Source organism: Osmerus eperlanus, chromosome 6 (assembly GCF_963692335.1).
Source record: "Osmerus eperlanus chromosome 6, fOsmEpe2.1, whole genome shotgun sequence".
In the NCBI taxonomy this organism is placed as follows: Eukaryota; Metazoa; Chordata; class Actinopteri; order Osmeriformes; family Osmeridae; genus Osmerus; species Osmerus eperlanus.
This window is the reverse complement of record NC_085023.1, coordinates 22,326,847-22,352,693: the sequence shown is the minus strand read 5'-3', so window position 1 is coordinate 22,352,693 and position 25,847 is coordinate 22,326,847. Positions and strand designations below refer to the sequence as shown.

The 25,847-nt window shown below is 48.3% G+C and overlaps 6 protein-coding genes across 10 annotated transcripts in view; 4 read left to right on the top strand and 2 right to left on the bottom strand.

Moving 5' to 3' along the window:
* LOC134022803 (actin-binding LIM protein 1-like) overlaps positions 1 to 3,504 on the top strand; it is a 35,035-nt gene extending 31,531 nt beyond the window's left edge. The window contains exons 20-23 of the mRNA XM_062464555.1: positions 328 to 335; positions 856 to 930; positions 2,072 to 2,152; positions 2,357 to 3,504. Of these exons, the coding sequence (XP_062320539.1) occupies positions 328 to 335; positions 856 to 930; positions 2,072 to 2,152; positions 2,357 to 2,470 (278 nt within the window). The 3' untranslated portion in view covers positions 2,471 to 3,504. The remainder of the gene's footprint in view (positions 1 to 327; positions 336 to 855; positions 931 to 2,071; positions 2,153 to 2,356) is intronic.
* A 709-nt stretch (positions 3,505 to 4,213) lies between these two features.
* LOC134022696 (zinc-binding protein A33-like) lies at positions 4,214 to 8,460 on the top strand. Its single transcript, XM_062464434.1, has 6 exons — positions 4,214 to 4,586; positions 4,624 to 4,856; positions 5,573 to 5,854; positions 5,994 to 6,013; positions 6,199 to 6,341; positions 7,260 to 8,460. Exons 3-6 carry the CDS (start codon positions 5,588 to 5,590, stop codon positions 7,829 to 7,831), a joined length of 1,002 nt encoding a protein of 333 aa, XP_062320418.1. The 5' UTR covers positions 4,214 to 4,586; positions 4,624 to 4,856; positions 5,573 to 5,587; the 3' UTR covers positions 7,832 to 8,460.
* Positions 8,461 to 8,556: 96 nt separating this feature from the next.
* Positions 8,557 to 13,697, top strand: LOC134022697 (hyaluronan-binding protein 2-like). Its single transcript, XM_062464436.1, has 13 exons — positions 8,557 to 8,737; positions 8,976 to 9,069; positions 9,184 to 9,270; positions 9,549 to 9,659; positions 9,921 to 10,037; positions 10,352 to 10,462; positions 10,550 to 10,721; positions 10,814 to 10,911; positions 11,016 to 11,442; positions 11,684 to 11,826; positions 11,953 to 12,087; positions 12,302 to 12,447; positions 13,292 to 13,697. Exons 1-13 carry the CDS (start codon positions 8,678 to 8,680, stop codon positions 13,451 to 13,453), a joined length of 1,863 nt encoding a protein of 620 aa, XP_062320420.1. The 5' UTR covers positions 8,557 to 8,677; the 3' UTR covers positions 13,454 to 13,697.
* A 1,734-nt stretch (positions 13,698 to 15,431) lies between these two features.
* Positions 15,432 to 18,059, bottom strand: LOC134022923 (tripartite motif-containing protein 14-like). Its single transcript, XM_062464674.1, has 5 exons — positions 17,968 to 18,059; positions 17,391 to 17,624; positions 17,266 to 17,288; positions 16,460 to 16,593; positions 15,432 to 16,293 (listed from the first exon to the last, which is right to left on the bottom strand). Exons 1-5 carry the CDS (start codon positions 18,043 to 18,045, stop codon positions 15,680 to 15,682), a joined length of 1,083 nt encoding a protein of 360 aa, XP_062320658.1. The 5' UTR covers positions 18,046 to 18,059; the 3' UTR covers positions 15,432 to 15,679.
* A 1,057-nt stretch (positions 18,060 to 19,116) lies between these two features.
* On the top strand, positions 19,117 to 21,769 carry mrpl2 (mitochondrial ribosomal protein L2). Of its 3 annotated transcripts, none has more exons than XM_062464432.1 (8): positions 19,117 to 19,274; positions 19,564 to 19,654; positions 19,762 to 19,967; positions 20,058 to 20,195; positions 20,372 to 20,487; positions 20,995 to 21,105; positions 21,185 to 21,258; positions 21,341 to 21,769. In XM_062464432.1, the coding sequence occupies exons 2-8, from the start codon at positions 19,589 to 19,591 to the stop codon at positions 21,548 to 21,550; spliced, it is 921 nt and encodes a 306-aa protein (XP_062320416.1). In that variant the 5' UTR covers positions 19,117 to 19,274; positions 19,564 to 19,588; the 3' UTR covers positions 21,551 to 21,769. The 3 variants fall into 3 exon arrangements, with proteins under 3 accessions (XP_062320416.1, XP_062320415.1, XP_062320417.1); XM_062464431.1 differs by having other exon boundaries at positions 19,118 to 19,274; positions 19,762 to 19,963; positions 20,054 to 20,195; XM_062464433.1 differs by having other exon boundaries at positions 19,220 to 19,274; positions 19,581 to 19,654; positions 19,762 to 19,963; positions 20,054 to 20,195.
* Positions 21,770 to 22,716: 947 nt separating this feature from the next.
* zmp:0000000755 (phosphofurin acidic cluster sorting protein 2) overlaps positions 22,717 to 25,847 on the bottom strand; it is a 48,525-nt gene continuing 45,394 nt past the window's right edge. For all 3 annotated transcript variants that reach the window (XM_062464429.1, XM_062464428.1, XM_062464430.1), the window contains one exon: positions 22,717 to 24,666. In XM_062464429.1, coding sequence (XP_062320413.1) covers positions 24,551 to 24,666 — 116 coding nt within the window. In that variant the 3' untranslated portion in view covers positions 22,717 to 24,550. The remainder of the gene's footprint in view (positions 24,667 to 25,847) is intronic.

Genomic DNA, 25,847 nt, shown 5'->3' with positions numbered 1-25,847 from the left:
ACTCACACACACACACTCACACACACAGGCAGACACACACACTCACACACACAGGTAGACGCGCACACACTCACACAGGCAGACACACACACAGGCAGACACACACAAACACACACTCACACCGACCCACAGACACACACTCACACGCACACTCACACAGACACACACAGACACACACAGCAAGAGCTTTCATAATTTGTGTTTAGATTTTGTTTTACATAAACAATTCTCCAGTCAGGTTTTTATTGCAGAAGACCAAATATAATCTAGTTATCAGATCAATCAGGTAACTTTGAGTTTCCTTCTCTGTCTCATTTTGTCTTGCAGAGTTTCAGGTATGTCTCTCATCTGCTTGTTCCCATGGCGCGTGTTCCTCGCCTCTCTGCCTCGCCTCCCTGCCTCACCCCCTGCCTCACAGCACCCTCTCCTAACCGCTCGGCTCACTGTCTCACGCCGCAGCAACCACTGCGTTTGTCCTGCATGCCATCCTCTCCCATCGTCCTGTTCTGTGCACGAGGCAGCCGTGTCTGTCATCACATTTAGCCTGCTGTCTCGAGTCCAAACCAAGTGTCTCATTTGAATATATGTTCTACAGAACACCGATAGTGTTATCAAGTCTGTAAACGGGAGGTCAGGAGGGTAGCTAACAGTTAGCTACCAGACAGAGTAAACTGGAAAGCTAACACACGCTTGACATGATTTGAGAGTCAACTTTATATATTCTGAAGCCCTTTATAACTGTTCTGACTGACTGTTCCCAAAGTGCCCGTCTAACAAAACTAAACCATCTTTGATCAGAATGCGTCCCTAGTGCCCTACCTCTACATACTGTGTGTGTTGTGCTCTGCTCTGTAGCACATAAAGGATGGCCGTGCAGCGATTGCCAGAATGGACAGGGGAGTATCTATGCCTAATATGTTGGAGCCAAAAGCAAGTATCTCCTTTCTTTACATTTCTAGACTTACAGAATATCACATCTCTCTGAAATGTTGTTTTTGGATAATCTGCTACATGACATGTATCTACGCACGATGAAAGGCAGTTAATTCAACTAGTCATTGTAACAATCCTAACATCCTAACATATAAATAGAGCTCTTTCCCCTTCTCACACCACAAACAAACTAAATATTTTGAGAAAAGCCAACTGACATGATCAGTAACTGTAGTTTTGATCACATGACACACAGTCACATTATTAGAAGGAAGCAGCAGTTTAACTTCAGCCAGTAGATGTTGTGTAGTCCACCTGTTTGTAGGCAAGTGTGTAAGACATGTCTGCTCCACAACATGAACCAGTAATGAGGCAGGAGATGCTTGGACCTGTTTTGCTTAGTGTGCTAACTTGACCATGCTAGCTTATCCATGTTAACTTGTCCATGCTAGCTTATCCATGCTAGTTTGTCCATGCTAGTTTGTCGATGCTAGCTTATCCATGCTAGCTTAACCATGCTATCTTAACCATGCTACATGTACATGCCTTCACTCCAGAGTGGTTGCTGGATTCTGTATGTAACATACAGTGGAAACTCCAACACTGAATGTATCATTAAAACAATTCATATGCCGTCAGTACTCTATAACTGAAGATCTTTATGTTGGGCTTTGGTGTATATGAGTTGCTCAGAAACCAAAACATTTCATTTTGTTGCTGATTTTAAGAGCATTTCACTCTGATTTAGTTTTACACCCAAAAAACGACTTTCCAGAATTGTCCAGAACTTTTCTATGATTTGCTATTTTGCTTCTTTGCACTTTTGCACTGGGCGACTGTATTTCCCTCACATTTGTCCTCTTGTTGCTATGGATACATCAACACAAACCTGAACACTATGATACCTCAGGACACCACACACTTCTCCTGTTCAGCTGTGAACATATTCAACCTGCCCCCCGAACCCTAACCACACAGCCCTCACTCCCAGACTCTGCCTGGACATACACCCGTTATCTAACTCAGTATTTTCCCTCACAAATTTTCAAGTCACAAAGACGTTTGTCTAACTAAACAGATAAGAGTGACTAGAAGCTGTGCATTGATATCCCCTACTGATGGGTGTCTCCTTCTGAAGGTCTATCCATATGAAATGCTCATGATCACCAGTAGAGGGCGAGCTAAGCTTCCCAGAGAGGTGGACAGAACCAGACTTGAGGTATAATTTCTTGCTATCGATTCTGGACATTGTTTATTTTAGTGTACATGTGATGAATGTTACACAATACCAGCAATAAAATCACAGTATCCATGGCTTATTGAGAATGTTTCAAGGAAAACAGGAGCTTCAATGCTAACCACACCCCTCCACCCCCACCCCCCCTTCCCTTCCTTGTTTTCTGAACTTCTCTTCTCACTCTAGCGCCACTTAGCGCCTGAAACGTTCTTTGACATCTTTGGAATGGAGATCCAGGAGTTTGACAGGCTTCCTCTTTGGAAACGCAACGACATGAAAAAGAAGGCCAAGCTCTTCTAACAGTCAGGGCTGCATGTATACTGTACATTCAATCACACTGTGCAGTACATACTGTAATATAGATGTAGACATTCTTTTTCTTCATCTCCTACTATTTTATGACATTTACAAGGAAGAATGAATGATTTATTTTTCTCTGAAGCTTCCAGAGATCTGAGTGTGTGATTGAACAGACTTGCTCACGAGGTCACAGGGAATGAGAATAAAAACAACTTCTTCCATGTTCAAAAATGACAAAGAATGAGAAAGACTAATCAGTCTGGTCATGTTGCTTTTGACTGCGCTTGTTTGTTTTGTTTCTTGCTTTGCGTCGAGTGGAACTGCTTTCCTTTCTGTCCTGCTTATCTCCTGTGTTGCTGTTGATTCCTGTGGAACTGTGTTAGCTTAACTATGTTAGCTGAACCTCACGACACCATAGGAGAAAGAACAACCACAGTTCTCAAGCCGGACTGATGCGAGAGGCTTGCAGCGTAGCCCTCACATTACCACAAACATTTTAGTCCAATGTTGATATCAAATGGATGGATTCAATGTGTCTTCATGAAACAAACAGTGGCTGATTGTGAGGCTTGTGCTAGCTAGCGTGAATACCCAGTCCCACTGTTTCCTTTGGCTCTGCACTGTGGAGATTTGGTTGTTCCGAGCTTGTTCCTGTCATCAGTACTGTATACCCAGGACATGTGCTAGTCACTCCAAACATAAACACAAATTACACTGCTTCTCTCAGGCTTCCAGGCCAGATAAGATTATGTTTTTCTCAGTTGATTTGGAACAGCCACTTCTTCTCCAAATGTTTTAATTATTCAGTAACCACCACATGAGCAGATATATTCAGCAACCACCACATGAACAGATATATTCAGCAATCATCACATGAGCAGATATATTCAGCAACCACCACATGAGCAGACCCATATTCAATGTAAGAGCTAAACTGTATTTGAATCTGTTTTATAACTGAAACCCACACTGCCATTTGTTGTATTGAATTCTAAGCCAATAAAGCTTGAAATCCCGTCGTTTAGAGACCCTGAGCTGAAGCAGACATCCTTCCCCTCTGTGTGTCCTCTGCCTGTGTGTGTCCTCTGCCTGTGTGTGTCCTCTGCGTTCTCCAGAATAACCACGGTGGTCTGGATGTTGTGGGATGGCAGGGGGGGTGCTGATGTGAGGACTTTGCTTCTGTAATGGGACCAACGTGACTCAGTTAAGATCAGGACAAGCCAATAAAGAGGCACAGACCAATGGGAGCCTTGTTGTTGCTTTGTAAACAAGCATCTTCATCTTAAAATTTCTCTCTTTCTCTGTTGCACACACACTCACACACACTTGGTACTGTATGAAATGGTGGCATCTACAGCGTATATCTAAATCTTGTTACAGGGGAATTCATTAATTGAGGAATATTCCATATACACTTAAATAAAAACATTTATTTGTGGCAGATTCCGTTAACTCCATGATTTGAATGTATTTTAACTGAGCCAGAGGCCGACACAGACTGACAGTATATTACACTGGAACTGGTCTGCTGGAATACTCTTTTAGCATGTAGCGCTTTCTCCCGCTAGCCTCATTCCATCAGCCCATCAGGTGTGTTTGTCCTCCATCTCTTCAGATTACCCATAAATCCTGCAGGTCCTCTTCCTGCACTGGTGCCCAGTACCCTAGACGTTACTCAGACTCATTGAGTCTGGAGTCGACAGACACAGGAACATGAAAGACAGATGTCTGTTTGTCACCGTAGGGACCAAGGTTGTGGTAATTTAGGAGCCTTGTGGGTGAGTTATGACAGAGGGGTCAAGGTGAATACTGTCCAGGGCAGCCTGTCAGCCTGGCTCAGGCCAGCCCCCCCAATGCTCTGGTAGGTGACCTCATGTCGCTGTAGAAACATGGGCTTGTTTGGCTCTGAGGCCCGGCTGTGTGGCTGATCTGAGGCCCGGCTGTGTGGCCGCTCTGAAGCCCGGCTGTGTGGCTGCTCTGAGGCCCGGCTGTGTGGCCGCTCTGAGGCCCGGCTGTGTGGCCGCTGGTGTTCACTGATTTAAGACGCTCTGACATCAAGCGAGAGTTTGTCTTTTACTGTCACTTCCCCTGGCAGAGGGTTCATAAAGCGAGGAGAGTGTTTAGCTTTGCTGTGATCATCTGCAGACATGGAGACCCACAGTGTTGCTGTGATCATCTGCAGACATGGAGACCCACGCCTCAGCTACTCTGCCTCCAGTTAGGAAGCTGGCTCTGTTTCTGCCTCTGTTTCTGCCTCCATGCTGAATGTGTTTGGAATGCTGCTTCACAGGAAAATCTGTGGAGGCAGCAGGAGAGCCTGAAGAGGCAGAGAGAGGCGGTCCGCTTCAGATTGAAGAAACTGACAGCCAGGCAAGGTGAAATAACAGTAAGTGGAGACGGGAACAGTGATACACAGATCTGTCTGTTTAAAAAAATAAATAAAAAATATTTAACCTTTATTTACCCAGGCAAGATGTCTGTACAGATATCCGGACACATGCAGACAGTACACAAGACACATGCAGACAGTACACATGCAGACAGTACACATGCAGACAGTACACAGGACACATGCAGACAGTACACAGGACACATGCAGACAGTACACATGCAGACAGTACACAGGACACATGCAGACAGTACACATGCAGACAGTACACAGGACACATGCAGACAGTACACATGCAGACAGTACACTATACCGTATATAGTATATTGTCAAATCATCAATCATATTTTATTTGTGTAGCCTTTTTACAAGCAATGTCACAGAGGGCTTCACACACTCCTTGTGGCGTCATTATCGCAAAAAAGGGACCAAATACAAAGATATTCTGATACTCATTTACGTTTTCAAGAATTAAATTTTCCACTCAAATGTCAAGATGATATTATCATTTTTGTTATCATTTGTACCGATTTTTTTTATTACAGTCAAAAATGCAAAATAAAAGTATCTTGACTAGTGGTCTCAGACTGTTGGACCCTGCTGTATGTTTAAGAAGCAGGCGACGTTAAGAGCACATCACTACATGGTTCAGTGGACAAAGCTACAACACGAGATCTTAAATCAGTCCAGAGTTCCTTTTCTGTCACAACCAGAAGAAGTCATCTGACATGAGGGCCAGCATCCGGAGGCAGTACGAGGAGATCCAGAAGGTTCTGGAGGAGGACCAGAGGGTGACCCTGACCCAGATGGAGATGGAGGAGCGGGCTGCTGTCCAGGCCCTGGACGACCTGGTGGAGACCAGCTGTGCTCTCATCCAGGAGATAGAAGTGGACCTGAGCAGGATCTCCTCTGAGCTGGCCAGGACAGAGGAGGGAGGAGGAGAGGGGAGGAGAGAGGAGGAAGAGGGAGGAGGAGAGGGCCAGCCAGACTCTATGGTGACAAGGCCCTTCTGAATACAGCTGTGACACATCCTGCTGTGACTAGAGGTGTTGTAACAGTCTGATGCTGTGCTCATGTGCTGTCTTTGTTTTTTGTCTCTCGTTTCAACCTCTCACATCTGTTCCTGCTCCCAAGGACACAGACATCCCTGCGAGGTACGAATCTTCACGCCAGTCACAAACACACAACAAACTATCTGATATTTTTACTCACAACCAACTAGTATGATAGTGTATATCTTCATGATGTTGTAAAGCAGCATTGCCTGCGACAGGACATTTCATGTAATATCCCAGTGGATGTGAGGTCCTCCTGGCCTTCAGCTCTGCTCTGTCTGCAGGGTGAAGGAGGTGCTGAGTGGATGTGACCCAGGCAGCATCCGTTTGGATGAGCCCCGAGCAGAGCACATCCTCAGCCTGACCAACAACCTGCTGCTGCTGCTGCGCTCACAGACCCCCATCAGCAAGAGACTCATCAGGGGCTGTGAGTCCCCACGCCACATCCACACCACATCCACACCACACTGAGTAGCATTCCCACGCCACATCCACACCACACTGTGTAGCATTCCCACGCCACATCCACACCACATCCACACCACACTGAGTAGCATTCCCACGCCACATCCACACCACATCCACACCACACTGAGTAGCATTCCCTATGCCACATCCACACCACATCCACACCACACCACACTGAGTAGCATTCCCTACGCCACATCCACACCACATCCACACCAGATCCACACCACACTGAGTAGCATTCCCTATGCCACATCCACACCACATCCACACCACACTGAGTATATTCCCACTCCACATCCACACCACATCCACACCACACTGAGTAGCATTCCCACGCCACATCCACACCACACTGTGTAGCATTCCCACGCCACATCCACACCACATCCACACCACACTGAGTAGCATTCCCACGCCACATCCACACCACATCCACACCACACTGAGTAGCATTCCCTATGCCACATCCACACCACACCACACTGAGTAGCATTCCCTACGCCACATCCACACCACATCCACACCAGATCCACACCACACTGAGTAGCATTCCCTATGCCACATCCACACCACATCCACACCACACTGAGTATATTCCCACTCCACATCCACACCACATCCACACCACACTGAGTATATATTCCCACTCCACATCCACACCACACTGTGTAGCAGACGTCTTTATCCAAAGAGACATATGAGTAGAGCATAAATATAGTGCAGCAGGAGATCATGCTTTAGAAGTGTGTAGTTTTAACAATATTTTGGTGCTCAGAGTCAAGTAATGCTCTGTGTTTACCAGCTGTAGCACCATCTGATCCCAGTTCGGTGGTTCCAGAGGGTTTCTGGTGGTGAGGTGTGTTTCTGTCCACAGACCGCAGCCAGGTGTCCCTGGACCCAGACACAGCCCACCCGAAGCTGGTGGTCTCTGCTCAGGGAGACAGTGTCACCTACACCGACACCTGGCAGGAGCTGCCGGAGCGCCCCGGACGCTTCGACACCACCCTGAACGTGATCAGCCTGCAGGGCTTCGCTTCAGGGTGCCACTACTGGGAGGTGGAGGTGACCGGCAAGACGTACTGGGAGCTGGGGCTCACGTATCCCTCCATCCCTCGCAAGGGCAGGGCCGAGTCCTGCTGGCTTGGCCGAGGGCATGAGTCCTGGTGTGTGGAGTTCTTCGATGGGGAGTACACGGCGTGGCACGCTGGGGTGCCCTACCGCCTGCCCATCACCAAGCGCTTCAGGCACATCGGGGTGCTGTGCAGTTTCTCCACAGGGCTGGTGGCATTCCTCGGGGCAGACAACATGACGCCCCTGTTCTCCTTCTGTGTAGGCACCTTCACAGACAGCCTCCATCTGGCCATGTGCCCGGGACATGACCACAACAGCACCAACGCCAAACCCCTCGTGATCTGTAATGCAACCCCACCGGCTAGTGCACTGTGACGTTGCTACGGAGACTGGGCTTGAGCCTGGGGACTGACGTGTTCAGTATATACTAAACAGAGGACACACAGTATATACTAAACAGAGGACACACAGTATATACTAAACAGAGGACACACAGTATATACTAAACAGAGGACACACAGTATATACTAAACAGAGGACACACAGTATATACTAAACAGAGGACACACAGTATATACTAGACAGAGGACACACAGTATATACTAGACAGAGGACACACAGTATATACTAGACAGAGGACACACAGTATATACTAGACAGAGGACATGGTGTATAAATGTGGTTGATGAATGTTCCCACTTGGCTGTGGCATTATTTTCAAAGTTGTATCTTGTTCACCTAAAGGTTATCAGCCTAGTTTGTATTTAAATATGGTCAATGTGCTTTTTAGATTTTCCACAAAAAGCTATCGAAATTATCCCATTAGCTGTGGATACAAAGTCTGTGTTTAAACAAACATTTGTCTCCTGTTGTAATTATGATCTCTGAACCCAAAACTTCAGGGGAGAACTAAGCTAATAGAGTACTAAGCTAATAAAATATGTTACGTAAAGTAGCAGACGCTCTTATCCAGAGCGACTTACAGTAAGTACAGAGACACAAAGTAGTATGGTAGCTAGTTAGTAATCATGACATAGCTAATATTTGTGATCAGTGAAAACAAACAGCAACTCTGACAGACTGTTGAAATCAATAAAACCAGGTGAGAGTCCTGGATGCCAAGGCACCCTGTTCCTCCACACAAGGTCAAAGATTAGTCAGCCCACACAGCAGGAGAGGCAGCAGAGCTGCTGATCCAGAGCCCACTGTCTCACTGCCGCCATGAGAGCCAAGCTGATCGTCTTGTTTCTCTTCCTCCTGGTGCTCATCCTTCCAGCTCAAGTACGTGCTGTCACTGATCCTCACCAGTTAGCATCGGCATATCACACCCGTGCTCTTTGTTTAGCTCTGTTAGAGATGATTGTAATTCAAAATATATTTTCTGTTGAGCGACCATCATAGTTGATAATCTGTAAGGTGTGTGTGTACATGGGCTGTTTTGTTTTCAATGAAGTGCCTACAGTCAATATTAAAGTCGCTACACACTGTACACACAAGATGAAATCTTTTATTTGGTCAGTTGAAAAGAAGCCATCACAAAAATCACGAGAAAAATGACAAACGGGCCGAGAAACGGGACAAGAAACACTCAAGATATAAAGATATAGTTGAAGGTAAACATGTTTACTCATGTTCTTACACATTAGACATGTTTAATTCAGCTTCAAGTATTCATCAAAACATAAAGATCTCACACAGCACTATTTAATGGCTCAGATGTTTTTTAGACCCTTTTTTCAAGCCTGCAGAGGACCCCAACGATGACGATGATGAACCTGATACTGACTGGATTCTCAAGCTTCAAGACCTGGATGGTGAGACATTTTTTTATTTTTTATATTTCAATTTCAAGGATTTTGAATAGATAGATGTCCTTCTTTTGAATTATGTCATCAGATATCAATCCAAGCTATAAAATCAGTGGGTCCCTGGAAATCAAACTGTCCCAGAATGTTTGTATTTTAACAGTTAAAATGTTTTAAGCTTTTGCCTCAGGTTTCAGTATTACACAATTGCATAGTCAAACTACAAACTAAAGACTACAAACATGGAGGCTAACTTCCTCCTGTTGCTCCTCCCCTTCCTGCTCCAGGCCGGTGCAGCCCTAACCCCTGCCTCAACAGCGGCGTGTGTGAGGAGAGGGGCAAGAGAGGCTACAAGTGTGACTGCCCCAAGCCCTTCAAGGGCAGGAGGTGTGAGAAAGGTTTGAACGTAGATTTATGACCAAGATAATGACCTGCTGCTAAGCTGTTCAGTTGTTTTTAATTTTATTCACTTTATTGATCCCAAATTAAATTCAACCATTCCGGTAACCGTGTGCACAGAATGATAAAAAATGGATGCAACATGTAGAATATACACAATAGCAGCAACAACATTATAAATAAAGCAATTGAATCTGCCTTGGAAGGTTCTATAGAATATATATATCCAATAAATGAACCTAACTAGCGTGTTCTCACAGCACCCAAAGTTTGCAAGAAGGGAACATGTGGGCGCGGCGAGTGTGTGTTGACCTCCACTGCTCCTTTCTACGAGTGCATGTGCAAGGAGCCCTTCCAGCCGCCCAGCTGTCTGACAGGTGAGACTTCCTCTGACACACTCTGTAGAGACGCAGGAGGAGACCTCATGCAGAAGAGTCGTCTGCAGTGAGTGTTTCTGTGATGGTCTGCAGTGAGAGTGTTTCTGTGATGGTCTGCAGTGAGTGTTTCTGTGATGGTCTGCAGTGAGTGTTTCTGTGATGGTCTGCAGTGAAAGTGTTTCTGTGATGGTCTGCAGTGAAAGTGTTTCTGTGATGGTCTGCAGTGAAAGTGTTTCTGTGATGGTCTGCAGTGACTGTTTCTGTGATGGTCTGCAGTGAAAGTGTTTCTGTCTGTAACCATGCACGTCCCACAGTTGCGACATGTAATCCAAGCCCTTGCAAGAACGGAGGAACCTGTATCAAAGAGAACATGGACTTCGACTGCACCTGTCCCACAGGATTCAGCGGACGTTTCTGCCATGTCGGTAAATACAGCGTAGTGTTGGCTCCTTCAGCCCTGAAGCTGCCCTTCTTCCCCCTGAGTGGTTATGCCTGACAGCCCATCTCCTCAGGCCCAGACGACTGCTACAGGGATGATGGGGAGTCGTATCGTGGGATGGTGAGTGAGACAGATGACGGGGACGAGTGTCTCTACTGGAACTCTCATTTCATCCTCAGCAGAGGAGCGAACCCCTTCAGCTCCTACGAGGACGCTGAAGGACTGGGTCCTCATAACTTCTGCAGGTCAGGAACAGGGGCGCACACACACACGCACACACGCACACACAGCACTCGGTTGTCATGGCGCAGCTTGACAGTGTGTCTCCATGATTCAGGAACCCAGACGGGGACACCATGCCATGGTGCTTCGTCAGACGAGGCCGCAAGCTGAGGTGGAGCCACTGCAGCGTCCGGAAGTGTGCTGCTCCTCCAGGTCGGCCTGACAACAGCCCCACAGACACCACCTAAACACCACCTAAAACCATTAAACACAATCTAAAAGTGCACTAATGGTATCCTATCTTCTCGTGCTTCCAGGTCCCAAGCCCCTCCCCTCCACTTCCTCTCCCAAGCCCCTCCCCTCCACTTCCTCTCCCAAGCCCCTCCCCTCCACTTCCTCTCCCAAGCCCCTCCCCTCCACTTCCTATCCCAAGCCCCTCCCCTCCACTGCCTCTCCTGAGCCCCTCCCCTCCACTTCCTCTCCCGAGCCCCTCCCCTCCACTTCCTCCCCCATGCCCCCCCCCTCCACTTCCTCCCCCCCTGGGATGAAGTTCACCAACTGTGGTAAGCCACAGCCTAAGCGGGCCATCAGTCGCATCTACGGGGGTCTGAAGGCCCTCCCAGGGGCCCAGCCCTGGCAGCTGTCCCTGCAGGTCCGCCCGGCCGGATCCACCCAGACCTACCGCCACATCTGCGGAGCGGTTCTCATCGACAGCTGCTGGGCTCTGACGGCCGGACACTGCATGTGAGCAGAACCAGAGTCGTGTCTAGTCTAGTGGGAACAAAAGCTCTGCGCGGTGCAGGCGTGAAGTCATCCTGCACAGGTTCCTCCTGTCCTGTGCTTGTTGCTACGTTCCTCCTGTCCTGTGCTTGTTGCTACGTTCCCGAGCCTGTCCTGTGCTTGTTGCTACGTTCCCCAGCCTGTCCTGTGCTTGTTGCTACGTTCCTCAGCCTGTCCTGTGTTCTTGCTGCTTGTGTTTGAGCAGAGATAAGAAGCACTCCATGCAGGTGGTGGCGGGTGGGCTGACTCTGGACACACCAGAGCCCATGGAGCAGTCCGTCTCAGTGGAGAGAGCCATCCTGCACGAGAACTACCACGAGACGACGTCAGCCGTGTACAACGACATAGGTGAGTTACCACCTTTATCTACCGGTCTCCCTTATGAACGAAACAAGATGAGATAACACCAAGCTGCACAGCTGCAGCAGCTCTGTTGTGCTGTGGCTCATGGGATGTCTGTACTCTGACCCTAAGCCTTGCTGAAGCTGAAAGCCAAAGATGGAGTTTGTGCTGTCGAGAGCCAGCTGGTGAAGGCGGCCTGCTTGCCTCTGGGTCCACTGCCTGACGGGACAGAATGCAGCATCTCTGGGTGGGGCTCCACAGAGGACTGTAAGCTCCACCCCTACTGAAACTGTGTTTGTGAAGCCACATCTGTTACCCACACAGCCTGGCACATTTCAACTGTCGCCACACTGCACATTTCAACCACAGGAGTGTGCTTTGTTACAGTTTCAAAAGATAAACTTTATTGTTCTTGCTCCTCGTCATCCTCGTCATCTCTCCACCATCTTCTCTCTCCTCTCCCCCCCCACTCTGTTTGAAGCGGATTACGGCTCCAGTAACTTGCTGGATGCAGATGTGCTGTTGATCAGCCAGACAAGCTGCTCCTCGGAGGCCGTGTACGGCAGCGTCCTGGACCAGGGCATGTTCTGCGCCGGCTACCTGCAGGGGGGAGTAGACTCGTGTCAGGTCAGCTGGAGAGGATGGGGCTGGGGGGCAGGGGGGAGGGGGGGGAGGGAAGGGGAGAGGATGGGGCTGGGGGGCAGGGGGGAGGGGGGGGAGGGAAGGGGAGAGGATGGGGCTGGGGGGCAGGGGGGAGGGGGGGGGAGGGAAGGGGAGAGGATGGGGCTGGGGGGCAGGGGGGAGGGGGGGGGAGGGAAGGGGAGAGGATGGGGCTGGGGGGCAGGGGGGAGGGGGGGGGAGGGAAGGGGAGAGGATGGGGCTGGGGGGCAGGGGGGAGGGGGGGGGGAGGGAAGGGGAGGGGATGGGGCTGGGGGGCAGGGGGGAGGGGGGGGAGGGAAGGGGAGAGGATGGGGCTGGGGGGCAGGGGGGAGGGGGGGGAGGGAAGGGGAGGGGATGGGGCTGGGGGGCAGGGGGGAGGGGGGGGGAGGGAAGGGGAGAGGATGGGGCTGGGGGGCAGGGGGGAGGGGGGGGGAGGGAAGGGGAGAGGATGGGGCTGGGGGGCAGGGGGGAGGGGGGGGAGGGAAGGGGAGAGGATGGGGCTGGGGGGCAGGGGGGAGGGGGGGGGGAGGGAAGGGGAGAGGATGGGGCTGGGGGGCAGGGGGGAGGGGGGGGAGGGAAGGGGAGGGGATGGGGCTGGGGGGCAGGGGGGAGGGGGGGGAGGGAAGGGGAGGGGATGGGGCTGGGGGGCAGGGGGGAGGGGGGGGGGAGGGAAGGGGAGGGGATGGGGGAAGCTGAAGTTTAGGGTTTTAACTAAAACCCATTTTGATTTATTTCTTACACATTCTTTGTTGCCTGCTTAAGCTCTCCTTAAGCTCTCTTATCTGAGTTTTGTTTGTTTTTTGTCCTGCAGGGTGACTCTGGTGGTCCTCTGACCTGTAATTCTAACGGTACTCACATGATCTACGGGCTGGTGAGCTGGGGAGACAGCTGTGCCCAGAAGAACAAGCCTGGGGTGTACACCCGCATCTCTCACTATCTCAGCTGGATCAAGATGAACATGCAAGCATCCTAGCAGGGTGGCGCTAACCATAACCTTCTGATGGGCGGAATACGAAGTTATGATTCATATTTTGTAATCAAACTTCGTGCTAACATCTGACGGCTAATGATAACACAACTGTGTTAACTGCAGAGATACACAACAATGAAATGTCCTCAGACATATAAGACCCAATTTGTGTATCAACAGAAATCCAGATCCTTCATTTCCAGGATACTGATATTCTCAAAATAAATACACTTTTTTGAGATTTGTAGATTTGATTGTAAATCATTATTGAGCACCGTGGACATCACAGAACGTTTTTAACAACTAATTGAAGAGTACAAAGAGTTACAAAGAGTCCCATCTCTGCAACAGTGTAAGAACAGTGTAATAACAACATAATACACGTGTAATAACAGTGTAAGAACTGTGTAGAAAGTGTAATTACAACATAATAAGTGTGATAACAGTGTAATGTAGCGGGGTTTGCTCGTTTAAGATTAGCAATACTTAATTTATAATAAAGTATGTAGTTCTTGGGGGCACCACCTCTTATTGTTAAAGGGATAGAGGAAACCTTATTGAATAATATTTAAATAATAGCCTTCGTAATAATCAGTCTAATCTTAAGGAATGAATTCGTTCTAAGAGTAGAGCCAATCGTAACATCAGTGAACACGCACGTCAAAATATCTTTACAATGAATTTATTCAAGTAAGGTAAACAGATCTTATGAAAAGTTGGATTGGTTTCAATGAACAGAATGAAATGGTCTAACTTAAAGAAAGGCAGAAATTGTACAGTCAGTGATTACATCCTTACAAATCATAAACAGAGCTCACGCCAATGCCATGTCGAGGAGGAAAGAGCGTTAGCCATAGTTACGTTTGATCAGGGGTTGATCAATGATGTTGAGGGCGGTTTGCGCCAAAGGTCCATTTGAAGAATCTGAAGTCACAGCGCGGCTGCGCTGGGTCATGTGACTGAGTCTGCGGGATCTCAGTGAAGTCGCATTTGGAATTGCGTTTTTGGTTCTTCTGTTGAAACGTCCCGATAGTGACGCGTTCACTATGAAGTTGAATCTCAGGAGAAGCTTGGCGACGTCCTTTGGAACGCCAATCCTGATGGCGTTCATGCCATGGTCGGTTTCGCTGGAGTCCGAGATTGATGGTCATCTTAGGGCTTTATACAGTTCGAGGGAGGACCCGTCTGGGGTCAGATGTGGATTGGGGGAAGCTGGGTTCTCAACTCCCCCCTCCTTCCTTCACACCTACCAAAGGTGTGATCTGATCTTTGGCTGGTTCATTCGATGGTTCAAATATTGTTCTGGACATCTTGGTACAGTTACAAAATATAGTTGAATGATTGTTTTATTATGATAGCTTCGTGTAGATACCAAGAATGACGTGGTTATCTTTCAGGAAGAAGGAGTTGTTACTAGAATCAAGATTTCAGTGAACACAACATTAAAACAAAGTAACAAACATAACACAAATATCCCTCTCATAATTCTCCACCTTGTACTCTTGTGGTAAAGGTGAAGTCTCAAGACTTTCCTCAAAAGTTCTGATCAAGGTATGTTCTTTGTTCAAATCGCCGCCGAAACGGATAGCAAATGGTCGCTGGAGACGTGTTGTCTAAATCAGGCCCTTTGAAGCTTGCAAGCTAGCAGGAGGGCTGATTAGGTAGATTGGGGAGGCCCCCCCCCCCATTCTATGGTTCCTTTGCATCGGCGTTTGGTGGGTAATCAGCATACTGAGGGTGTCACAAGGGCTGATTAGGTTTGTCTGAATCACTCTTCAGGTGTGGCAAGATGTTGGCTCCGTGTGGTCTTGTGGACCTCACTACAGTAACAACATAATAACAGCGTAATAACAACATAACAGTGTAATAACAGTGTAATAACAGTGTAGAAGCTGTGTAACAACAGTGCAATAAGAACAGAACAGTGCTCCATGGTAGCTTCGTAGACTAAGTTACATTTGTTGTGCGTGATAGCCAGGAAATGAAAAGGGTATGAAACGACAACAAATAATATTGATCATGCCACCAAATACAGATTAAAACTAAAGTAACAAGTCTGGCTTGAAAATGTAACGTCAGAAAAGTAAATAGTGAAGAAAAGTTCTGAAACCAGAAAAATATACTTAAGTACAGTAACAAAGTATTTGTACTTGGTTACTTCCCATCTTTGGACAATACACACAATACATGTTGTTAATGATCTCCATTATGTAGTATCAGGCGACAGTCCTAAGATGGTGACTGTGATGTTCCTGCAGCTCCTCCCCCCACGCTCCTCGACCTATCAGCATCTCTGAGACAAAACAGTGTGAGGGGCTGTGTGTTCAGGTTGTTCATGTTGATACAAGGGTTGAACATGGGGTAGAGGGGCTCCAGGCAGGGCACGCGGAACCGATGCAGCAATGTCAGCGTGTCGGCATCATAGAACGACAGCGCCCCCTGCTGGAGGTCAGCCATCATGCCCAGCTTGACAACCCTACTCCCCACAGACAGCAGGGTCTCCTGGGCATCGTGGCATGCCAGGTACTGCCCATCTCCATGGTAGACGCACCAGGACGCCTTCTTCTGGTCTGCGAGCCCCTTGGTGGGGCCTCCCTCTTGGAAACCAGTCTCCCCGGTGGTTGTACCGATCAGCCAGAAGGGCTTCTCCTGGACCAGCACTTCCCAGTAGTGCCGGCCAGTAGAGAAGGACTCCCGGGCCAGGATGCTGTACTGGGCGTCCAGGCGTCCAGAGCCCGGGGCCCCAGCGCTGGGTTGGGTTCCCCAGCGGACTTGCTGCCTGTCCTGGGACACCAGAAGCTGGGGGTGGGCAGTGCTGGGGTCCAGGGTGAGCGCTCTAAGATCTGCACACACACACATGTTACTGTGTGTACACAGTGAAGATGCACTTGGTAAACTGCTCTTTAGATGAAAGGCGCAATACCAAACACATTCTAAAAACAGAAACTAATTGACATTTGGTTTAATTTAAACACTGAACTGTCCTTAGCAGAAATAAACTGCACTGACATGACCACATCCTGGGGAAGTGCTGAGACAAGGCCAAGGTCAGGTCATCCACCAGGCGCTCGATGGTCCTCAGCTTCTCAGGGCTGCAGATCTGCTTCTCCATCTCCCTGAGGGGCGGCAGGTCCAGAGTTCTCCTGCACACAGGGCAGCTATAGTCTAGTCATGTCAAATAAGTATTCACTAAGCAGACGCTTTTACCCCCAGAGATGTGCAGAGGGAAGGCTGAGCCTGCGGACGTTTGATCTGCAGTCAGATGCTGTCTGGAGTCCGGTACACTTTTTTGAAAATGATTTAGAAAAATATTTTGAAAAGTATTTTGAAAAGTATTTAGAAAAATATTTTGAAAATTATTTTGAAAATTATTTTGAAAAATATTTTGAAAATTATTTTGAAAATTATTTTGAAAATTATTTTGAAAATTATTTTGAAAAGTATTTTGAAAAGTATTTTGAAAAGTATTTTGAAGTATTTTGAAGTATTTTGAAAAATATTTTGAAAATTATTTTGAAAATTATTTTGAAAATTATTTTGAAAATTATTTTGAAAAGTATTTTGAAAAGTATTTTGAAAAGTATTTTGAAGTATTTTGAAGTATTTTGAAAATTATTTTGAAAAGTATTTTGAAAATGATTTTGAAAAGTATTTTGAAAATCATTTTGAAAAGTATTTTGAAAATTATTTTGAAAATTATTTTGAAAATTATTTTGAAAATTATTTTGAAAATTATTTTGAAAATTATTTTGAAAATTATTTTGAAAATTATTTTGAAAAGTATTTTGCTGAGAAACTAAACAACGTGGACTCACCCAAGCCCATGTGCTGTGATCCGCTGAAAAAGACATCACACTAAATTATTAAAACATTTAGATAATTATACATGACATCCTTATGATGCTCAATACTCACTTTTGTTGGAATCTGGAATATTTACCTGCAGAAAGATCAAGTCATTTGTTTCTTGGATCAGAGACTTGCTGGTGCTTCTCAGACTGTCGGTCTCCTTGATCTGTTCCTCCAAGACCTGCCTCTGGGCCTCCAGCCATTCTGAGATGAACACCTCTTCTGAGTCCACCATCTTTACCATCAGGCTCTCGTCTTCCTCAATCAGACCTCGAATCCTGCTGTACTTGTCAGAGATTCTGCTCCTGAAGGCTGCAGTAGACTTCTGGAAAAATGAAACTCCAAATTACGTTGCTTTTTCATGATAGGGAGTCAGATGGCTGAGCGGTGAGGGAGTCGGGCTAGTAATCTGAAGGTTGCCAGTTCGATTCCCAGCCGTGCCAAATGACGTTGTGTCCTTGGGCAAGTCACTTCACCCTACTTGCCTCGGGGAGAATGTCCCTGTACTTACTGTAAGTCGCTCTGGATAAGAGCGTCTGCTAAATGACTAAATGTAAATGTAATGATAGAAGATAGATTCTGCCTTCCATAAAAATAACTGAACACATAACTGAACTACTTACTAGTGGCAGTATGATCAAAAATACATCAATATGTGTTTACAGTACCATTGTCTCTGTGTACAAGGCCTCCAGGTCCTTAATGGTTTGCTCTGCTGACATCCTTCTCTGCAGCAGCTGGGTCATCGTGGTCTCCAACATTTTCTGCAGAGAGAGACACAGGAGCACCATGAGGAGCACAGGGTCACGGAACGCCTGCTGTCAGGAAGACTGTCACCTATCTTTCTGTTTGTGTGGCTGTGCTCTCCTCACCTTGAGCTCTGCGCTGGCATCCTGCAGCTGCAGGACCTGGTGGTGTTGGTGCCGCCCCACCAACAGGCAGAGGGAGCAGACAGGAAGCTGCTCCTCCACACAGAACAGCTTCAGCTGCTGTTGGTGCTCCCTGCACTTCAGAGAGAGGGGGTCTCTGGTCACCTCCACCAGCACGTGCTGCCGCAGCACTGCCCTCTGCTGGTGGAGCGCTGCGTGGGCCCGGCACAGGGAGGCGTCACAGGTGAGGCAGGTTCTGATGGCGACGGACGCTGTCTCTATGCAGTGGTCACAGGTGACAGGGGAGGAGGAGGGGGAGGAGGGGGAGGAGGGGGCCCCAGAAGAGGCAGGCTGACTGAGTGATGCCCCTGTGAGGGAGAGATGCTGCATCCTAGCCTGGAGACTGGGCTCCACCTCCAGGGTCAGGTCTGAAGGAAGCAGGATCTGGCACTCCGGGCAGAAGAAGGGGCCTTCAGCGGACAGGTCTGCGTTCCACACTGTGCGGATGCAGGATAGGCAGAAGGTGTGTCCACATGGGAGCATCGCTGGTTCTGAGAAGACGTCCTGGCAGATTGGACATTTCAGGCTGGGCCCGGCAGTCTCCATACGGTTGTTGCTTTTAAATGTGCTCTATAAATAAACTTGACTTGATACTTCTGCTTGCAACTGACTCCTATGGTGCTTGCATGCGGTGCGCTGCCTCGACTTATGCATATTTTATTGATCCCCTTTAGCCACAGTGTCACATTACTAAAGATTTACTCTTCTTCTATTACATTGAACACAATGGGTCTGTATGATGACTTTAGGATCATTTGGTTACGTGTGGAGATGGAGTAGGCTACATAGAATTTTGTAGAAATATTGCGAATAATAGGCATTCAAATGAATGAAAAACTATGATAAGTTTAAAAGAGTCAACAATATGTGTTGAGAATTCAACTCCCTTTGACATATTGGATATAGGGCGAAATCGGATCGGACTGCCCGGGCTGACTAAACAAAGGTTCCCGAGTAAGCTTACTCTACGTCATCAGATTGCGACCTCACATGCGAGCAACTGAAGGGCACAGTGGAATGAGACAATGAAATAGCTTTATTTTAAGGTGAGTAACATTTTCCCTGCAATTAGATAGTAATGTAACTAAGTGCATGACTCAAGTAAAACACTGATTCTGATGGAAACGGGTAAAGCTGACTAAAGAATGTCAGCCTTCTTGATGTTGATGCTCTCTAACTTACCTAGCAACCTAGCTGGCTAACTTTATCTAGCTGGGGTATGATATGCCAGCTAGCTACTTAGCAAGAGATACTTACCAAGTGTATACAAGACAGGACACCGCTAACAGACAACAGAAGACAGCAAATTATTTGAATATCCCTTCAAACCACCAGTTTTGTCCACGAAACAGTGATCATCATGGCATTGCCATCTCTTACTCGGGCTTTGTGTTCGCTGTCCCGCACTGCGCTGCTCCCTGCTCAGGTAAGGCATGCATCACATTTCACCTGTAAGCCTCCCACAGAATCCTGAAAAACAATGCAATGTAGACGTCAAGAGCCGCTGGTCTTCATGTCGCGTCGCATTGACAGGCTGCGGGGCGGTGCGTGCTGACTCCGGTCGCCTCCGGTGGTGTCCGGTCCCCTCCCGCGGCTCTCATGGGGGCAGTGGGCCAGTGCAGGAGCTTCATCACCACCGCCTCGCTGGAGCAGAACAGAACCCGCTGGAAGGAGAGGGAGAAGTACACCATCAGGCCTGTGGGCATGAAGAAGACTGGAGGACGAGATCACACTGGCGAGTTCCACTGTTCAGTAGTGCTTTGATCAAATAACAGGACATATAAAAGGAACATGAAGCAGGTTATTTATTGGTAATGACACGCAGGAAGGATACGGACACATGGCATTGGTGGCGGCCACAAACAGAGGTACCGCTGGATCGACTTCCAGAGGCTCCGCTACGAGGAGGGGAAGGAGGACAAGGCCTTTGATGAGAAGATTCTGGAAGTCCGTTATGACCCCTGCAGGTGAGGTTTTATCTCCTAGTAATAATATACTGACATAAATGAATAAATGAAATGTACTTTAATGTAAAAAATCAATTTGGACATGGGGTGATTGGGGTGGCCAGTCTTTGGACCCGCCTGTGCATAGAAGCCAGGACACGAGTGGTTGACATGGTGATCTCCCCGTTGTCGAGCAGGTCAGCAGATATCGCACTGGTGGCAGGAGGAAACAGGAAGCGCTGGATCATTGCCACAGAGAACATGCAGGCTGGTGACCTCATCAAGACCTCCGGGACGATTGGACGCATGGCAGGTCAGACAGGGCTTCCTCGTGAGGCTGGGCTTCAGTCAGGCTGCATGGCAGGTCAGACTGGGCTTCAGTCAGGCTGCATGGCAGGTCAGACTGGGCTTCACTCAGGCTGCGGCTCCTGAAGTGTGTCAGCAGCATGGATCTTCTGTGTAGCGTTCATCATCAGAATGTGTTCAGTTAGCAGATGCTTCTATCGTTATCATGAGTGTAGGGTAGCCGTGGCAACAGGAGGCCGGCGACAGCGCAGCTGCAGGCTTGTTTGTCATGTGAGCTGCAGCACTGCAGGCTTGTTGGTCATGTGAGCTGCAGCACTGCATGCTTGTTGGTCATGTGAGCTGCAGCACTGCAGGCTTGTTGGTCATGTGAGCTGCAGCACTGCAGGCTTGTTTGTCATGTGAGCTGCAGCACTGCAGGCTTGTTGGTCATGTGAGCTGCAGCACTGCAGGCTTGTTGGTCATGTGAGCTGCAGCACTGCAGGCTTGTTGGTCATGTGAGCTGTGCTCTTCCCAGTGGCTGCTAACGAAGGCGACTCCTACCCTCTGGGAGCCCTGCCCGTGGGCACACTGGTCAACAACCTGGAGCTGTACCCTGGGCGAGGAGCCTGGTTCATCAGAGCAGCAGGTGATAACCCTGGCATCAGAGTTACACTGATCAGACATCAGCCCTCGTTCTGTTTTCATCTGCTGTTTTGTTTGCTCAGGGACAAGTGGAGTGTTGCTCCGCAAGGTGAACGGTACGGCCATAGTCCAGCTGCCCTCCAAACGCCAGGTCCAGGTGAGCCAGCCATGTTTCTCTGTGGGATTTAGGGATGTCGTTCCTGTGGCAACACACACTCACACCTCCTGCTGTGCCCCAGGTGCTGGAGACATGCATGGTGACTGTAGGACGCGTCTCCAACATCGATCACAACAAGCGCATCATCGGGAAGGCGGGGACCAACCGCTGGCTTGGCAAGCGGCCCTCCAGCGGCTGGTGGCAGAGGAAGGGGGGCTGGGCGGGGCGCAAGATCAAGCCCCTCCCCCCCATGAAGGTGTATGTCAACATGCCGGCCGTGTCCGCCAGGTAGAACAACCTGGACAGGAACCCAGCTGGACTGACAGAACCCAGCTGGACTGACAGAACCCAGCTGGACTGACAGAACCCAGGCTGTCTCAGCGGTGACTGTGGGTTTGGTAACTGCAGTAGACTGACATGGACGGTTGTCATCTCTGTGATACTGATTTGTGTTTCACGTAACGTGATCTGGAGCCTGTTTTGAGCTTATTGTAATAAATGACACATGGAAGGTTAAACTTTTTTATTAAACACAGCTGCTTGTGAGAGCATGGAGAAACAAAACAATATAAAACTTCAAACTACAAAACATATTTACATCCATAGTAAAACATGCAAAGATTAACCCATGTTTTCTTTAGTGGTAAATTTTAAAATACTGTCATGTCATTTAAAACAAGGTTTGTCAAAGGTCACAGACATTTAAAGTACACTAGCTGAGTTCTAGCTTCTACAGGTAGAGGACTGTCCCCCCCTCCTCCTCCGCCCAGCTGGGCCTGTTAGAGGACTGTCCCCCCCTCCTCCTCCGCCCAGCTGGGCCTGTTAGAGGACTGTCCCCCCCTCCTCCTCCGCCCAGCTGGGCCTGTTAGAGGACTGTCCCCCCCTCCTCCTCCGCCCAGCTGGGCCTGTTAGAGGACTGTCCCCCCCTCCTCCTCCGCCCAGCTGGGCCTGTTAGAGGACTGTCCCCCCCTCCTCCTCCGCCCAGCTGGGCCTGTTAGAGGACTGTCCCCCCCTCCTCCTCCGCCCAGCTGGGCCTGTTCATCCGGGGGCTTCATGGGGGTGATGCAGGCTGTCTCTTGGTTAAAACGCAACACGACAGGACCAAGGCAGGACTAACATGTACACAGACACGTACGGTGGTCATGTAGTTGTTAAACATTTCAATATGAAGTGGCAAAAACAACAAGAACAGGCTGAACAATGGAACTAGCCACCGAGGTTTGTGAGACCACACAAGGCGCTTACGCTATCGCATCTTATCAGCCCCACTAAGGTCAGAGGTCAACACATCCATCCCCACTAAGGTCAGAGGTCAACACATCCATCCCCACTAAGGTCAGAGTTCGAAAGACTTGGAGACAGGACTTTCTCCCCTGCAAACACAAGTCCAATACGAAATGTAAAGTATTCCCACCAGGTATAGGAGCTATAAAGGTTCAAGAAAGTGCATGTTTCCCAAAAAAAATCTTCTGAATAATAAGTAATTAAGATAAATTTAGATGTGCTTTTAGTTTAGAACACGGGGCAGAATAGTGATTGACAACAGGCTATTTTTATAAACATACAGTTTGGTACAAATAAAAGCCAGCATAATAGTTAGTCTTCATTTAAGCACAACATACTACGATACAGAGATAGAAACCTATGTCCCTTCCCAAAGTCAAACAGTTTTCTATTGCAAAAGTTTCACATTAGTAACACTATCCAAACAGTACCATCAAACACTGAACACCTGCGCACCAGGCTGAGCTCAAACACATCTGTCATCTGAAGCTTCACCAAAACTACTCACGTTCCTGCATGAACAGTCTAAAGACTTCACGTTTAGGCTGCGAACTGCGATGAGAGTACACATTCTGCAGGAGCTCTGCACCAGCGTGTGCAGTGCAGTATCACGTTAGCCACCCCTAATGAGTTTAACTACCTGGGTTCAGCCCCAGACTACGGCTGTTCAGACGGACATGAGTTCATATTGTGCATGTTTTAGTCTTGGCCTTGGGGACTGATGTGTAGAAGAAGCACTAAAACACACTTGTGACAGTCCAACAGTTCTGTTCCCTTCAACACATGAATGAGGCACATAGAAGACTAGTCTACGTGTTGAGTTTAGAGTTTGTTACATTTGCTTAAACCAAATGAGTCTGAGTGGTCTGTTTCCTGTCAGACCAGTTGTGCTTCCTGAAACTACAACAGTGTCTTGAACAGACCAGCACTGGTGAGAAGACCAGGTCATGTGACCGTCCAGAACCAGAATGACCAGGAAGGAAAGGACTGAAAGTGAGCGTGGTCTGAACACATCTACTTTGGCACAAGGAGACATCTGAAACATTAGGAGACGTTTAGGACAGCGGAAGTGTGGTGTGTATCAACCCAAATACAGAGAGTGGAGAGAGAGGCTGAGTTAGTGAGGACAGAGAGAGCATCATCCTGAACATTCAGACATGACAGTTAAACTGGACGGAGTGTTTTGGCCGTAAGACAGTTCCACGTCTTCATCCTGCAGTCCCTCCCAGCTACACATGCTCTCACCTGTCCTCAAATGTAACTTCACTGATGTTCTGTATGCAGGGTATATACAGCTCTCTACAACAGAACAATAGTTTACTTTAATAAAAAATGTTGGGTAAATATGTTCCAAATGTGTGATACTGTAGCTAAATTCTTAATAGCTACTTCCCGGAACACACTGTTGCTAGGGTTTAGGTTTTGTTTTGGGTACACAGTGTGCTTAAAAACAAAAGGCAGATTAGAGTAATAAATTCAGTTATTATAAAAAAGTTATAACTTTTTTGTAAAAAATTAATTCAGGGAGAAAACAGAACATTGAGTTAGAGGTCCAACAAGATTCACAGCAATATTCCACCTTTACAAACAAGCAAGCACACACACACACACACACACATACACCCTTCACCCCTCCCCCCCTCAATTGTCCATAGAGCCAAAATAAACGTTGGATTTCATAGAAATAATAAAATGTAAAAAATGCGAAAGCAAAGTGCAAACAACTGCCATCATTGAAATGTGGCAAATTCTTTCCAAAACCTTAGAATCATATTTTTTTCGGGTGGCAGCATAAACTTTTACAAAGTAGTACTGATTGTAGTGTGTTAAAAAACAACCTAAAAAAAACAACAGTGAATTTTGATGACGTCAAGCGTTTGTGTTGAGAACAGGTTCTGAGGCTGGGAGGCTTCCACAGGAAACCCCGGGGCCAAAGGGTCTCCTCACGACCTCCTGGGGGCTGGGGCCAGGTAGTCTTCTGGGGATGAGGCTGGGGCGCTGGCCTCGGTCACATGGGCTTGCTGTAGCCGAATATTCCCACCGGGAAGTGCTTGACGTGAGTGGGCCACTGGGCCGCAAGCTGGAAGAACTTGACGTCATTCCACTCCACCCCGTCGATGGACACTGTGGACCAGAGGAGCAGGAGGGTGAGCTGCTGGACTTCACTACCTGCTGGACTACAAATGACCACTAGGTGGTGATGGTACACCACACAAAGCTACAAGTATCCAGTGTGGAACACTGAGCTGTGTTTACTGTGTTAGATGTGTATCTGCTTTTAGATGCAGCTGCCTTTTGGCCAGTGTTAACTTGATAAAAGACAGGCTGAACTAAATAAAAGATGTGAAATGCACATGACTTGGCTGAGAGGCTGTGGACTGAGTAGATAGGGCTAGGCTGTAGGGTAGGTGGCTGTAAGATAGGGCTAGGCTGTAGGGTAGGTGGCTGTAGGGTAGGTGGGTGTAGGGTAGGTGGCTGTAGGGTAGGTGGCTGTAGGGTAGATGGGTGTAGGGTAGGTGGCTGTAGGGTAGATGGGTGTAGGGTAGGTGGCTGTAGGGTAGGTGGCTGTAGGGTAGGTGGCTGTAGGGTAGATGGGTGTAGGGTAGGTGGCTGTAGGGTAGGTGGCTGTAGGGTAGGTGGGTGTAGGGTAGGTGGCTGTAGGGTAGGTGGGTGTAGGGTAGGTGGGTGTAGGGTAGGTGGCTGTAGGGTAGGTGGGTGTAGGGTAGGTGGGTGTAGGGTAGGTGGCTGTAGGGTAGGTGGGTGTAGGGTAGATGGGTGTAGGGTAGGTGGCTGTAGGGTAGGTGGCTGTAGGGTAGGTGGCTGTAGGGTAGGTGGGTGTAGGGTAGGTGGCTGTAGGGTAGCTGGGTGTAGGGTAGGTGGGTGTAGGGTAGGTGGCTGTAGGGTAGGTGGGTGTAGGGTAGATGAGTGTAGGGTAGGTGGCTGTAGGGTAGGTGGCTGTAGGGTAGATGAGTGTAGGGTAGGTGGGTGTAGGGTAGGTGGGTGTAGGGTAGGTGGCTGTAGGGTAGGTGGCTGTAGGGTAGGTGGGTGTAGGGTAGGTGGCTGTAGGGTAGGTGGCTGTAGGGTAGGTGGGTGTAGGGTAGGTGGCTGTAGGGTAGGTGGCTGTAGGGTAGGTGGGTGTAGGGTAGGTGGGTGTAGGGTAGATGAGTGTAGGGTAGGTGGCTGTAGGGTAGGTGGCTGTAGGGTAGGTGGGTGTAGGGTAGATGAGTGTAGGGTAGGTGGCTGTAGGGTAGGTGGCTGTAGGGTAGGTGGCTGTAGGGTGGGTGGCTGTAGGGTAGGTGGCTGTA